Here is a 14,677-nt window from a genome sequence, read left to right as displayed (position 1 = left end):
GATTGATCTGGAGGTTTTGGGGAGGGTCTTGTTCGGCTCTTGGATTGGGGCTTGGCTTTTCGATTGGCTCCTCCCCCCCACCCCGGTCTTTGTTCTTTGCAGTGCCCTGTAATCTGAAATGCACGGCTGCCGCCGCCTCTGGTGTGGAGTTTCCCCACGCTAGCATTGACTGCCGGTGCGGGGTCGGAGAAACGATCTGTTGCCGGGCTGCGGTTTCCAAGGACAGCCGTGCAATCTGCCGGTGCGCCCAGGCCTCAATGTCTGTGTCTAGCCTGTTCTCAACTTGCTGCTCCAGGTCCGTTCTTTCTGCCCGCCTGTCCCACTCTGCCGCTTCAAAACGTCGACGCCTTTTAGAAACAGCTGCGCGGGCGGGAGCCTCACGTGCCGGCACACTGCTGGGTGGCGCACTGAGTGTGGGGATGGTTGCCAGAGGTTGTGTGTCCACGTGCGTGGACGTTGGTGGGAAAACATGAACTGATGACCGCTCCAGGTATGGGCACCAACGGTGGCTCACCCCTTCTGTTCCACTGAAGTATTGTCTCATCCTTCCTCTCTTTCATGGTGCGCCATTCCGAGTGCTTCTCTCGCCCCGCCCTGATCCATCTTTTTCATAATCCTAGGGATTCTCCGTGCCATCCGCAACTGTCATGAATTGGAACGCCATAACTGATTTGTGGCTTTAGGGGGGCGGGGAGCACGAGTGCGGTTGTTTGGTCACCGAGGTCTTTAGTACACCCCCCAGATTCTCAAGCGAACACTTAAAAAAAAATGCACAACTCAGATTTTGGGCTGCACAGAGAAAGGCATCATTTGCACAGGAAAGATGTGAAGTTGGGTTGATTGGCACCGTGCTCCGTCAACCCCCCTGAACGGTCTCCCTCGTGCATCACTTGCATGCTGGAACCTCACAAACCAGAAACACGAGAGGGTCACGTTGTGATCACCTTGGTGGGGGGTGGGGGTGGTACACTTTCTTGGGGTGGGGTATCTTATGGTCTGCACTTAGACACTTGGCCCGTACGTGGTGTGTGAGTGTGTGTGTAAGGTGCCCCTTCTCAGGGGCTGGGCTATCCCACAGAACCAAATGCCTTAAAAATAAATAAAAATATCAAAACTTTTCCTCTCCCAGTCAATGGCTCCCCCTGTTCTCCCACTACCAGTAGGCTGGCTTTTGGGCCTGTGGCAGAAGGAGGTGGCAGCATCATTAAAGTGGCAAAATATATCAAAGGCTGCAGGTTTTTGAATGTACCTCCCCAAACACACAAACACGCAGTAAAAAGAGCTCCCTGCTAGCGCGTCATCTGTCTGTGTGTGTATGGGGAGTGGAAATTAGGTCAACTTCTCCCTACTGGGTTGGCTTTTCACATGGGGGAAAACTAAACTGCTCATTTGCAGTTTTGAGTGGTACGGGGTCTTCTGCCTTAATTAGCCCTCCCCACATGGGTAAAACCCAATCCTGTTAAATTTTTAGGAAAGCAGGCTTTGTTCTCAGCTGATGGCATTGGCTTTGGAAAACTTGCTTTCTTAATAGAACGTAATTTCTAGTAGGTGAGAGTCCGTGGTAAGACTTGAGAGATTTGTGGTGGTAATTTGAAGGGGTAGCAATCTTTTCCTTCTCCCCCCCCCCTTTGGACAGTAATGAAACACCATAAAGGCATCCTTTTGGGAGAAAGGGTTGTACTCTCAGAAAGAGAGAGACACCACCACCGGGGGCTTCCTGGATACGAGAAGTCCCACGATTAGTCCGAGACATGGAAGTTAGCAAGGAATCGCTGTGGTCCATGGGGTTTTGAGGTGGGACTAGAATACAAGAGGGCGACTGTGCCACGGCATTCAGAGCTGTCTGTCCTCATGCCGGGTCAGAGAATCTTTTCAGGGATGGGGAGGTTCTTCCCTCGGATCTAGAATATCAGAGATGTTCTGCAAAGGCAATTCTCAGCCAGTGGTTTTCTTCCTCCGAAGCCGCCTGGGGCTCCTTCCGCAGAAGGGAGGGCAGGCCTCTCTCAGCGACGGTGAGCTTGTACCAGTATTCCCGCTTCCTACTGCAGGGTGGCCTTGGCGAATTGCCACACTGTTCTTACGGAGCAGTGGAGGGGGGTTGCATGGCCAAGCCATTCCTCGGCAGAGGACGGGGGCCCTGGGTCTGGCAAACCCACCCCTCCTGTTCTGGAACGTGCCCGCTAAATGGGGCCCTCCTGGATTCAGCGTTGTCGAAGAGTTGGGCAAATTCTAGAACTGGATTCAGGTGAGCTGGAGAGGACCCCCTCCTATTTTAGACCGTCTCACTAAGGAAAGCACAGTAAGCTTCTGAAGATTGCCACGGCCCTGCCTACCCGCCCCTCCCGGGTCAGGTGCACAGAAAACACTGTGGTCATACCCGGCTTTGCCTCTGATCAGGCGCCTCATCTGCCACACACCCTCCCCTCTCTGGTCCGATGTTTTTGTTACCGCCGTGGGCCCTTTATATATGTATACAAATGTTTATAGCAATGAACTTTTTGAGATCCGTGCCAAGAGTGGAGGTCTATTTATTCATAATAATAAAAAATAATTGATGCAGTCCAGCGTTTGTGGTTTTAACTCCATCTCTTCTGGTCCAAAGACCCTTCCTTGCCAGCGTGTCCAAGGTGAGGCCGGGGGCGTCTGCAAGGTTGTTCTCAAACGGTTGTGTCTGGGAGGCTGAGGAGTTTGAAGCAGGTTGGAGGATTTTCATAGAATGAAAGAGTTGGAAGGGACCACCGGGGTCATCTAGTCCAACCCCCTGCACAATGCAGGAAATTCACAACTACCTCCCCACTCCACACCCCCAGCGACCCCTACTCCATGCCCAGAAGATGGCCAAGATGTCCTCCCTCTCATCATCTGCTTAAGGTCATAGAATCAGCATTGCTGACAGATGGCCATCTAGCCTCTGCTTAAAAACCTCCAGGGAAAATAATAGAAACACAGAAAAATAGATTTTTTTTCTCTAATAGAAAGCCCAACATGGTGGCCATGGGCACCCACAGACACCTTTCCAGGTGCCCTCCAAGTGTTTTTACAAAGTGGTCGGAGCCAGCTGCCTTGACGGACAGCTGTCCTCTTACCTCCCTATTTTGCACTGCGCCGGGCCCATCCCAAACCTATCATTGAGAAATAGGCATTAAGATTCCTCCGCCTGGTCTTTTCATGCACCCAGGGCGGAGGGAGCTCTCCCAGATCTCCTGGCACGGCTGGAGCAGGCCCACCGCCCCGTGGGAACTTTTCCTCTGCCAGGCACTGAAATGCAAGGGGAAGTCTCTCCAGCTTGCTCTGTTAACCGTGGCGGAGTTTGGATGCATTTGAACACATGAAGCTGCCTTATACTGAATCAGACCCTTGGTCTATCAAGGTCAAGGCCACCTCATAGGGCAGCTGCTCTAGTCCCCTGATCATTTTGGTTGCTCTTTTCTGCACCTTCTCGAGCTCTGCAATATCCTGTTTTAGGTGTGGTGACCAGAACTGTACACAGTATTCCAAGTGAGGTCTCACCATAGATTTGTACAAGGGCAGTGTGATAGCGGCAGTTTTATTCCCTACTCCTCGTCTAATTATGGCCAGCATGGAATTTGCCTTTTTCACAGCAGCCGCACACTGGGTTGACACCTTCATCGAGCAATCCACTACCACCCCAAGATCCCTTTCTTGGTCTGTCACATGAAGCTGCCTTCTACTGAATCAGACCCTTGGTCCATCAAGGTCAGTATTGTCTACTCAGATCGGCAGCAGCTCTCCAGGGTCTCAGGCTGAGGTCTTTCCCATCACCTACTTGCCTAGTCCCTTTAACTGGAGATGCCGGGGATTGAACCTGGGACTTCCTTCATGCCAAGCACAGGCTTTACCACTGAGCCACAGTTTTATTCCCTATTCCTCATCTAATTATGGCCAGAGGTCTTTCACATCACCTACCTGCCTAGTCCCTTTAACTGAAGATGCCAGGGATTGAACCTGGGACCTTTTGCATGCCAAGCAGATGCTCTACCACTGAGGCACAGGCTCTAGAGCTTTTGGCTCTAGGCCCTCAGTTACCAGTGCCAGCAGGAATCTGTTTGCCTAGTCCTAGGAGTTTGGTGTTCTTGATTCCCCACCCCACCCCACCCCCAGCAGCCTTGGGTTCAGATCCTTCAGCCTTGCCAACATGACAGAGTTGGTGTAAGGGAGATGAGAAAGGATACAGTCTATGCAGAGTTCCTTCTATGAAGTACAGAAAACAAGCAAAAAGAACATGAAGCTCCGGCTACGACATACTTTAAAAATTAATGAAAGGCCCAGAGAGAGAAACTGTCTTTTTTAAATTCAAATTCCATGGTGCACACAAAGATTTACATAATTCTCTGATTTAACTCGGGGGTCTCTAATAGGGGTGCCCATGGGCATCCACTGACACCTTTCCAGGTGCCCGCCCAGTGTTTTTACAAAGTGGGTGGAGCCAGCCAGGCCTTCTGATTGGCTGTGCGGATTTTTAAAAACTTGCTTTAGCAGCAGCTGCCACCACAGTGCAAGGTTCTTCCTTGTGCAACTTTAAGGCGTATGCAAGAAAATATTTTTAAATAATATGTTCATTTTTAAAAGGCATCCTGAAGAGTTACTATTGGAGTTATGCATGACCTCACTTCCTGAGATTTTGCGGCTGTGCCCATCACCTTGTGTCGGAATTCCCCAGGTGCCCGCAGGCTCGAAAAGGTTGGGGACCCCTGACTTTGAGTTTTGAGCAGGTGCAAACTGCTTGCAGCCATTTCCTGGCCACTCAAAGGTCGTTTATGCATGGGTACCTTCACTCACGTTCACCTCTGGTCTGTCTTGGTTGTTCCTGGGAGTTATGCATGAATTTTCCGTCCTTTAGAGATGACCTCTCTCACAAATCTCAGACCTTCCCGTTCTTCTGTTAATCCAATTCTTCCCTCTCCTTCCATCTCAGCCTGGGTGAAATCCCTGTGCATAAGGCAAAGTCTGGGACACACAAGCTTGGCTTCTCTCACAGCCAATTACAAAGCAGCATGTAAAGAGGCGGGGATTCAAATACTTCCTGCTTCCTTGGAGCTCTTTCTGAGCAAAAGAAAGGCTTTTTAAAAACGAGGATTGGGTTTCTCCCCCCCCCCTTTCCTTTTAGATGGCTCCATTTTTTGTTTTTGTTCTTAAAATGTTTTTGTTCTTAAAATATTTTTAAATAATATGTTCATTTTTAAAAGCATCCTGAAGAGTTACTATTAGAGCTATGCATGACCTCACTTCCTGAGATTTTGAGGCTGATTCCACCACCTTTTAAGCAGCAATTGGGTTTGGGGGGGGGTTTCTTTTGCAGTAAGCACTACAAAGTAAGCCAGTTACAAAGCAGCATTTAAAGAGGCGGGGACTTGGTTTGAGCTTGGAGACTGCTGGTGCAGAGATTCCCAACAGGAAAGTGTGGGTCCAGCGAGCAACGAACCTCAGGTAAAACTCCCATGCTTAAACGACCTAAGTCTTCTGTGATTAAAGCAGGCCTCCCCCTTCCCAATACCCACACATTCAAATATTTTAACACTATTGAGGACTAGAAACTCCTTTGAAAAAGAGTGAAAAGTGGAGATCCTTTGTCGCCGTGCTGTAGCCCCACACGCACAGGAAAGGGACATGCTAACTACACGGGAGGGGGGCCACCCTGCTAACGTTTGCTTAGCCCTTGGAGTCTTGGCATCTCGAAGTCTACATGAGTGAGCAGAGCTATCCTGGAACCAATGTTCTGTCCACGCTCTGCCACTCCTGGGGGTCAGCAGGCAATGCAAAGAAGAAGAAGAGTTGGGTTTTATATGCCGACTTTCTCTACCACTTAAGGGAGATTCAAATTGGCTTCCCTTCCCCTCCCCACTACAGACACCCTGTGAGGTAGGTGGGGCTGAGAGAGCTCTAAGAGATCTGTGACTAGTCCAAGGTCACCCAGCTGGCTTTGTGTGGAGGAGTGTGGAATCGAACCTGTTTCTCCAGATCAGACTCCACCGCTCCAAACCACCGCTCTTAACCACTACACCATGCTGGTGTGGATGAAAGATGTTTCTCCTCCCCTGGGAAGAGGTGTTGCACAGTGGCTGGTCCATCGCTGACCCCAGATCTGCACCGTCCAATTGCCTGCCCCTGCACCGCAGAGGGGATGTGGTATAGTCTGTCAGGCGAAGCCAAAGTCCTGGTGCAGAGGCCGTAGCGGCACAGGGCAGGAGGCCTGAGGCAGTCCAGCTCCGGGCTCGGCCTAGTTAGGAGGCAGCCAGGTACTGATGGAAATAGAGGCCGAAGAGGCTGGCGACGATCTGGCAGGCCGCTACCCACCAGGTGAGGAAGGAGAAGAGCCCGCGGTAGAAGAGAGGGCTGAAGACGGAGCCCAACGCGCCCAGCGCCCCTGTGATCTGCTCCACGGTGGCCTGGATGTCCTCCCCGCCGGCGTCAGACAAGGGGGCGGCTCGGATAACGGGGGCGGCATCCACAACTGGGGTCATCGGCCCGGGCTCAGGATAAATTCCCCAGGAATATTCTCCTAAGAAAGAGATTGAAAGAAGGGCGTGCATGAGGGCATCTGCGTGCAAATTCTAACCACCTCCCTGATGGCCACACACACAAAAAAGATCCCACTGCCAATTTTTGTATTTATTTTCTCTGTGCCAGTCCTGGGCAGGTTTTATGGACAACATAAGAAAGGCCATGCTGGATCAGACCAAGGCCCATGAAGTCCAGCAGTTTGTTCACATGTCAGCCAACCAGGGGCCTCTAGGAAGCCCACAAACAAGACGACTGCAGCAGCAGCATCCTGCCTGTGTTTCACAGCACCTCCTATTATAGGCCTGTTCCTCTGATCCTGGAGAGAATAGGGATGCATCATGACTAGTATCCATTTTGACTAGTAGGCATGAATAGCCCTCTCCTCCATGAACATGTCCACTCCCCTCTTAAAGCCTTCCCAGTTGGCAGCCATCACCACATCCTGGGGCAGGGAGTTCCACAATTTAACTATGTTTCTCCCTTTCCTGGAACACCTGAACTCTGGGCCAGACGGCCGACCCAGAAAAATCAAAACGAAGAATCAGACCAAAAGTAGATCAGGACCAACATTCTGTTTCTCAGAGTGGATGCCCCCACATAGGGCCACAAAATCCCTCCTCATTTGTGACATTCACAGGTATACTGTCTCTGAACATAGAGGTTCCACTTAGCCGTCATGGCCGATAACCCACAGGTAATCCTTTCCTCCTCCACAAGTTTGTCCAGTCCATCTAAGCCACTGGTCCCTACTATGGCCTGTGCCCATGAGTTCCTTTTAGGTTGTGTAAAGAAGCATTTCCTTCGCCCTGTTCTCAGTTTCTGGCCTAGGACAATCTCCTGTGGTCTTTTCAGTGGGCTCCCCAACTTTGAGCTTGCGGGCACCTCTGGAATTTTGAGAGGGTGTGGTGAGCACCACCCCTAAATGGCTGTCCCAGGAGACAGAACCAGACCCAAAATGGCTGTCCCAGGAGACAGAACCAGACCCAAAATGGCTGCTGCAGGAGGCAAAACCAAACACAGAATGGCTGCAGCAGGAGGCAGAACCAACCCCAAAATGGCTGCCCCAGGAGGCAGAACCAACCCCAAAATGGCTGCCAGAGGCAGAACCAACCCCAAAATGGCTGCCAGAGGAGGCAGAACCAACCTCAAAATGGCTACCCCAGGAGGCAGAACCAAATGGAATATCCCCCTCCTCACACCTCCTGGGAGGAAAGAGATCCTGAAGGAGTAATCGAAGCAACACACTGACTAAGGAAAGCCCAAAGGCCTACCAGTTCCTCCTCATCCTCCCGAGAAAAAACAACCAAGCCCTGCCTTACAATGGCCCTACCCCCTGTTGCAGGCCTGAGTGATAGGGAGCCTGTACCTGTGGTTTCCCTATGAATCTCATGAGTAAAGCATAAAAGTAAAGGTTAACAAAAAGGCTTATAGAGACTTATTTCTCTGAACAGAATTGTTGATGTAGTAAATAAAACAGAGTAAAGGTCATGATGTTATTGAGTTGCTGGCTAAGACTATTCTCAGTATTCTGAGATAAATAAACTACAAGAGTACAAGGTTATGATATGCAACGTTGCCCGCTTGATTGTTGTGTCTGGAAGAATATCAGCATCACTTATCCGAGGTGCTTCGCCTCTTCTTGACATTAACAAGAAGGTCATTTCTGCCTGGGAGTTTAGCCCCTCTGATAGCTGCCGTGCGAGGAGGGAATAATGCTACCAATAATGCTAATCTAATGATTCAGACCTAGTCTTCAAACAGTATAACCGATGGTAACCTTGCACTTGTGAACTTTATGACTTAATGCCAAGAACATGGTAATGCTTTCTTCACAGACCAAGTGACAAGGGCACACCACCATGTGTGACCAATTGTAGGGATATAGGTACTAGAGTGGCAACCCAGGGCAGAAGCTTCTAGTCTCTCAGCTCAGATGACCGCTGGTCTGAGAGAATAAAAGCCAGAACCAAACTGCCAGAAGGCAGAGAGTTGGTGGAGGACGACACTGGTCATCTGGCCTCACTCTCCCCACATCTCCAAAGATGTAAAACTTGGAAAGGGAAGTTGACGGAAGATGGCTTAGGCTGTCTGACCTCACTTTCTCAACATCTTAAAGATGTAAAACCTAAGAAGATGGAAGGAGGACAACTCTGGTTGTCAGACCTCACTCTCTTACCATCTCTTGCATACTATGGAACAGATTTACAGTCTTCTTGCCTAAAGCTAGAAATCCCTTTTGAAAGGGAATTCAGTTCAGCAATTCTAGTTCTCATAAAGGCTAGAATCTGGCAGGCTGCTCCATGACAATCTGGCAGGCTGCTCCATGACAAAGATAGAACTCCTAGCACTCTACCTTGGAGATGGGATTCTAAGTGTATTGGATCTTCACCATATTTGGTATATTGAGTCTCAATTGATCCTAGCAAGGATTAATGGAACCTCAAAGAAGATCTGTCTGATCCTGTCCTGGCTTTCCAAATGCTGGCAGGCATGAGGATTGTAGATCCTATATAGATAATTCCCTGGATCTGTTCAGAAGTCTTTTCTAAATAATAGAAGGGCTTCAGAACTTTCCCAGGGTAAGAGGCCAGAGATATTCCTGAAAAGAAAGGAAGATCTGTTTTCTGTGGTAATGCACAAGGCACATATAATGCTGTGCTTACATATATAGAACCTATTAGGCTTATTTATGGAGACTCTTAACCAAGTAAACATATTCTCTGAAATTGGCAAAGCCAGAGAATAACTGAGTCTTCCATAGAACATTAATACAGCCTTAAGCTTACACATAATGAATTATACATAACACATAAGCTCTGCATTGCTGACTGTGAAAATACACACGTACTTTCAGCATGTATGTAGCATTCCTGATCTCAACAATGATCAGAAGTCCATAAACATAGAATAGATTAAATACGAAGCTTATGGAATTCTATCCTCAGTGGTTCCCAACCTTTTTTTGACCAGGGACCACTAGGACTTTTTTGTTCGGTGCAGGGACCCCAAGGTTCAAAATAAAAATTCCGAGAATTTGAAAATAAACTTTAATCATAACTGTTAGTTAAACATTAAACTTAGAATAATATTTGAATATATTTTTTATAATAGAGAACTTTTAATTGAAAATATTAATTTATTATGGGTTTAGAACTTTGTTTCGCGGACCTTAATTTAGTTCTCGCGGACCCCTGGGGGTCCACGGACCCCCGGTTGGGAACCAGTGCTCTACACACAGCATTGGGTAAAGATAACTTCACTTCTTAGTGATACATTCTAAGAGTGTAGACCCCTTAACGGCACGAGCCGTGACACCCCTTTTTGAAACTTGCAGTGGGCACCCAGGGAACTACTGGGGGGGTGACGTAGCTTCCAGGGACACCACACTGGGGGACCCATGGGGTGGAGCGGGGCTGCCAGAGAAAGGGGTGGCTTCCCGCCTTACCAAGAGTTTTGAGAAGCAGCGTACAGTGCAGCGTTAGAATGATGGGGCCCAGGTATTGCAGACTGACCACCGATACGTAGCAGTAGATTCGGGTGATCTGGAAAGAAATCGGGAGACACAACACAAGAAGCCTGGTGAGGAAGCCAACGGCCTGATCCTAAAGCGCTTCTGCTCCAAACTCAGCTGCCCTCAATTTAAGGGGTCATCGCTACAACCTGTGGCGGGGAATTCCTTAAGTTAGTGGTTGCCAAACTTTTTTTCGTACCCCTTTACAGCCCATTTCCATAAATTGTACCCCTCATATTACCAAAATGTTTGTAATTAATATGCGTGTGTGTGTTAAGTGCCGTCAAGTCGCTTCCGACTCATGGCGACCCTATGAATGAAAGTCCTCCAAAATGTCCTATCTTTGACAGCCTTGCTCAGGTATTGCAAATTGAGGACTGTAGCTTCCTTTATTGAGTCAATTCATCTTGTAATTAATATAGCTGCTGTAATTTCAAATGCCTTTCCCCGCCATTATTCAATCTTTTCGCGTTCCCCTAAATGTCCCGGTTTGTACCCCAGGTTGGGAACCACTGCCTTAGGTAAAGAAGAACAGTTAGTTTTTATACCCTGCTTTAGCTTTAAGGAAGAATCAAAGCGGCTTAAAATCGCCTTCCCTTCCTCTCCCCACAACAGACACCTTGTGAGTTAGGAGGGCTGAGGGAGTTCTGAGAGAACTGTGACTAGCCCAAGGTCACCCGGCAGCCTTCGTGTGGAGGAGGGACAATCGGCTTGAGATCGTTGAACTCTGAGATTTGTCTGCTGCTGATTTTACAGATTATTGCTTTATCCCTGTGAACTTTCTTGTTGGACGTGTATTGTTTTTATAGTTCTATTTTTGTGGTTCCCTGCTTTGGGCAAAGTTTATGGAGAAGCGAGGCAGGAATATCCCAAATAAATAGGTACATAAATATTGACCTCCCTTACAGGGCTGTGGTGTGGTCTTCCCTCTCAAAGTGCCCAACCGATTATGATGATTATTACACTTCCCCTTCTTCCAAGGAAGTGAATGGAAACTTTGCTCTCGCATGGAGTGAGGGAGGGGGGGCAATGAGAAGCGACCGACCCCCCTGGCTTTTACAAGGGGAGGATTGTACTACAAATCTGGCTCAAACCCCCTGAAATGGAAATAGAGAGAGCCAGTGTGGTGTAGTGGTTAGGGTAGGGGTGTCGAACTCATTTGTTATGAGGGCCAGATATGACATAAATGTCACTTGGTCGGCCAGGCCATGCCTCACCAGCCCAGATCGAGAGTGGTGTGTGTGTGGGGGGTGGCTGGCTCACGGGCCGGATAAGAGCTCTCAAGGGGCCGGATCCTGCCTGCGGGCCATATGTTTACACCCCTGGCTTAGAGTGTTGGGTTAGACTAGTATCTGAGGACCCAGGTTCAAATCCTCCCTCTGCCATGGAAGCTTGTTGGGTGACCTTGGGCCAGTCACATTCTCTTTGCCTACCCTACCTCGCAGTAGAAAAGAGCAAGAGTCCAGTCGCACCCTAAAGACAAACAAAATTTCTGGCAGGGTAGGAGCTTTCGTGAGCCACAGCTCACTTCATCAGATACAGCTAGAATGTGACTCCCATCTATCACATTCTAGCTGTATCTGAAGAAGTGAGCTGTGTCTCACGAAAGCTCCTACCCTGCCAGAAATGTCTTTAGGGTGCGACTGGACTCTTGCTCTTCTCTACTGCTAGTGACAAATACAGCTACTCATCGTGATCTACCTCGAAGGGTTGTTGTGAGGATAAAATGGAGGAGAGGGAAACGATTTAGCCGCTTTTGGGTGACCACTGGGGAGAAAGGTGGGGTATAAATGACCAATAAATGGGGGAGCCCCCAGGTTGCCTCCCCGCTGTATTGCCAGACCTCCCGCCTTGGCCCGGCCCATACCCTTCTCTGGATCTCCAACACACTGATCCGGCCGGCTTCCCGCTTCATCTGCTCCACCCAGCGTGGGGCGAGATTCAAGTAAGCCTGGAGGTGGAGGTGGATCATGGCAAGGCGGAGGAGGCAGAGCACCACAACGGCCCAGAGACGGAAGGAGTTGTAGGCCGCGTCCGACATTCTACGGCGAAGAGAGAAGCAGCTCTTGGCAAGAGGAAACATGGAATACGGTGGACCCCTTTACTCGATATTTAAGGACCACCACCACAGCGATAAACCGAAAGCATTCTGAAATGCAGCTATAGCAAGGATCCATAGAATCACGTTGGAAGGACCACCGGGATCATCCAACCCCCTGCACAATGCAGGAAATTCACAACTAACATAAGAAAAGCCCTGCTGGATCAGACCAAGGCCCATCAAGTCCAGCAGTCTGTTCACACAGTGGCCAACCAGGGGCCTCTAGGAAGCCCCCAAACAAGACGACTGCAGCAGCACCGTCCTGCCTGTGTTCCACAGCACCTAATATAATAGGCATGCTCCCCCTCAGACCCCCAGTGACCCCTACATGCCCAGAAGATGGCCAAGATGCCCTCCCTCTCATCATCTGCTTAAGGCCACAGAATCAGCATTGCTGACAGATGGCCATCTAGCCTCTGCTTCAAAACCTCCAGGGAAGGAGAGCTCACCACCTCCCAAGGAAGCCTGTTCCACCGAGGAACTGCTCTGTTAGAAAATTCTTCCTAATGTCTAGATGGAAACTCTTCTGATTTAATTTCGACCAGTTGGTTCTGGTCTGACCTTCTGGGGCAACAACTCGGCACCCTCCTCTATACGACAGCCCTTCAAGTACTTCTATTTGAATGCCGGAAAATAAAAAATCACTTCCTCAAATGGAAGTTTCAGAAACTTTTGGCTGAAGATAGGAATTAAAAGGAGACTGTTTGCACTGCCTCTTCAAACCAAAGAGAAATGTTTTCAAAAATATTAAATCCTCACATTTGGACTGTTTCCTTGCCCAGCGGGGCACGCAGGAGGAGATCCCGGGAAATCGGTTTGACCCACAGGAGTACGATGATCACAGGTGCGAGGAAACTGGTTTGAAGCAGGAGCCTATGGGGGGGGTGGAGGGGGAGGGGAAACAAAGAACACGTCAGGGACTCCAGCCTTTACAATCCAGAAGCACAGTTGAAACCCATTCTTCTAAAATCCAACAAGCAAGAAAGGGGTTGGGAAGAAAGTAACCGCTGGTTCTTTTCCCATGCCCGCCTTCCCTCAAACATCTAAAAGAGAACCTCGATGTTCAGAAACAGTATATCTCTGAATAGTAGCTGTTCTTCTTCTTCCCAATAAACGGAAAGCGCCGTTTATTAGGAAGAAGAAGAAGAGTTGGTTTTTATTTGCCCGTTTTCTCTATCTTTTAAGGAGAATCAAACTAGCTTGCAATCACCTTCCCTTCCTCTCCCCGCAACAGACACCTTGTGAGGTAGGTGGGGCTGAAAGAGTTTGGAGAGAGCTGTGACTGGCCCAAGGTCACTCAGGCTTCATGTGGAGGAGTGGGGAATCAAATCCAGTTCTCCAGATTAGAGTCCGCCGCTCATGTGGAGGAAGGGGGAATCAAACCCACTTCTCCAGATCAGAGTCCGCTGCTCCAAACCACCGCTCTTAACCACTACGCCACGCTGGCTCTCTGTCAGTTCCCTCTCTTCTGCCTTCCTTTAATAAAAAAAAACAAAAGCCAGCCTGGCTACCCAACTGGATCAGGGGTCGGTCGGCCGCCAGCTTGAGAGCATCCAGGTGAGTCTGAGCCAGCCGCAGCCCTGGGAACGTCAGGCAGGCACCAATGAAGGAGCAGACGGCCACCAAGCCCAGCTTGATCCCCAGCTTGGTCACGGGGATCCTGTGCAGAAGCAAGAAAGACGGTTTCGGTAAAGCTGCTGGTGACACCAACTTCTTATTAATAATAATATTTTATTTTTACATAATAGGCATAGAGAAAATGAGAAAAGAGACTATGACAGAATAAATAATACAGATAACACATATTGGGCTGCCAACCTCCAGGTGGTCTAAAATAGACGGCAACACTGGCCACGTATATATGAAACTAACAATTTACTGTGCAGTATAACAACGTGACAAAGAAGAAGAGTTGGTTTTTACATGCCGACTTTCTCTGCCACTTAAGGCAGACTCAAACCAGCTTACAATCACCTTCCCTTCCCCTCCCCACAACAGACACCCTGTGAGGTAGGTGGGGCTGAGAGAACTGCGACTAGCCCAAGGTCACCCAGCTGGCTTCGTGTGTAGGAGCGGGAGAAACAAATCCAGTTCACCAAATTAGAGTCCGCTGCTCATGTGGAGGAAGGGGGCATCAAACCCGGTTCTCCAGATCAGAGTCCGCTGCTCCAAACCACCGCTCTTAACCACTACGCCACGCTGGCTCTCTGTCAGTTCCCTCTCTTCTGCCTTCCTTTAATAAAAAACAAAAGCCAGCCTGGCTACCCAACTGGATCAGGGGTCGGTCGGCTGCCCGCTTGAGAGCATCCAGGTGAGTCTGAGCCAAAAGACCACTTACGTCCACTCCCACGCCTGCTCCCTTAAGAACACCTCCAGGTTGTCGTAAACGTTGGTCAGTCCTGCACAGACAAGCAAACCACATCTAAGCACCTCATAGGCACCGTTCGGCTCGCAGCTCCACTATCGCCTCAGGGAAGCCCTGGATAAGACCCCAAACGCCCACCTAATTCAGAATCCTCCTTCGGTCAACCAGCTGCCCCAGG

The 14,677-nt window shown here is 49.3% G+C and overlaps 1 protein-coding gene across 1 annotated transcript in view; it reads right to left on the bottom strand.

The window, feature by feature from the left end:
* Positions 1 to 6,235: 6,235 nt before the first annotated feature.
* Positions 6,236 to 14,677, bottom strand: part of TMEM161A (transmembrane protein 161A) — a 90,662-nt gene continuing 82,220 nt past the window's right edge. Inside the window, exons 8-13 of the mRNA XM_056843962.1 lie at positions 14,473 to 14,533; positions 13,651 to 13,794; positions 12,894 to 13,007; positions 11,901 to 12,075; positions 9,968 to 10,064; positions 6,236 to 6,520 (exon numbers count right to left, since the gene is read on the bottom strand). Coding sequence (XP_056699940.1) covers positions 6,243 to 6,520; positions 9,968 to 10,064; positions 11,901 to 12,075; positions 12,894 to 13,007; positions 13,651 to 13,794; positions 14,473 to 14,533 — 869 coding nt within the window. The 3' untranslated portion in view covers positions 6,236 to 6,242. The remainder of the gene's footprint in view (positions 6,521 to 9,967; positions 10,065 to 11,900; positions 12,076 to 12,893; positions 13,008 to 13,650; positions 13,795 to 14,472; positions 14,534 to 14,677) is intronic.

The sequence above is a fragment of the Euleptes europaea genome, chromosome 2 (genome assembly GCF_029931775.1).
Source record: "Euleptes europaea isolate rEulEur1 chromosome 2, rEulEur1.hap1, whole genome shotgun sequence".
NCBI classification, from domain to species: domain Eukaryota; kingdom Metazoa; phylum Chordata; class Lepidosauria; order Squamata; family Sphaerodactylidae; genus Euleptes; species Euleptes europaea.
The sequence above is the reverse complement of the archived record's forward strand: the minus strand, read 5'-3'. Positions and strand labels throughout refer to the sequence as shown.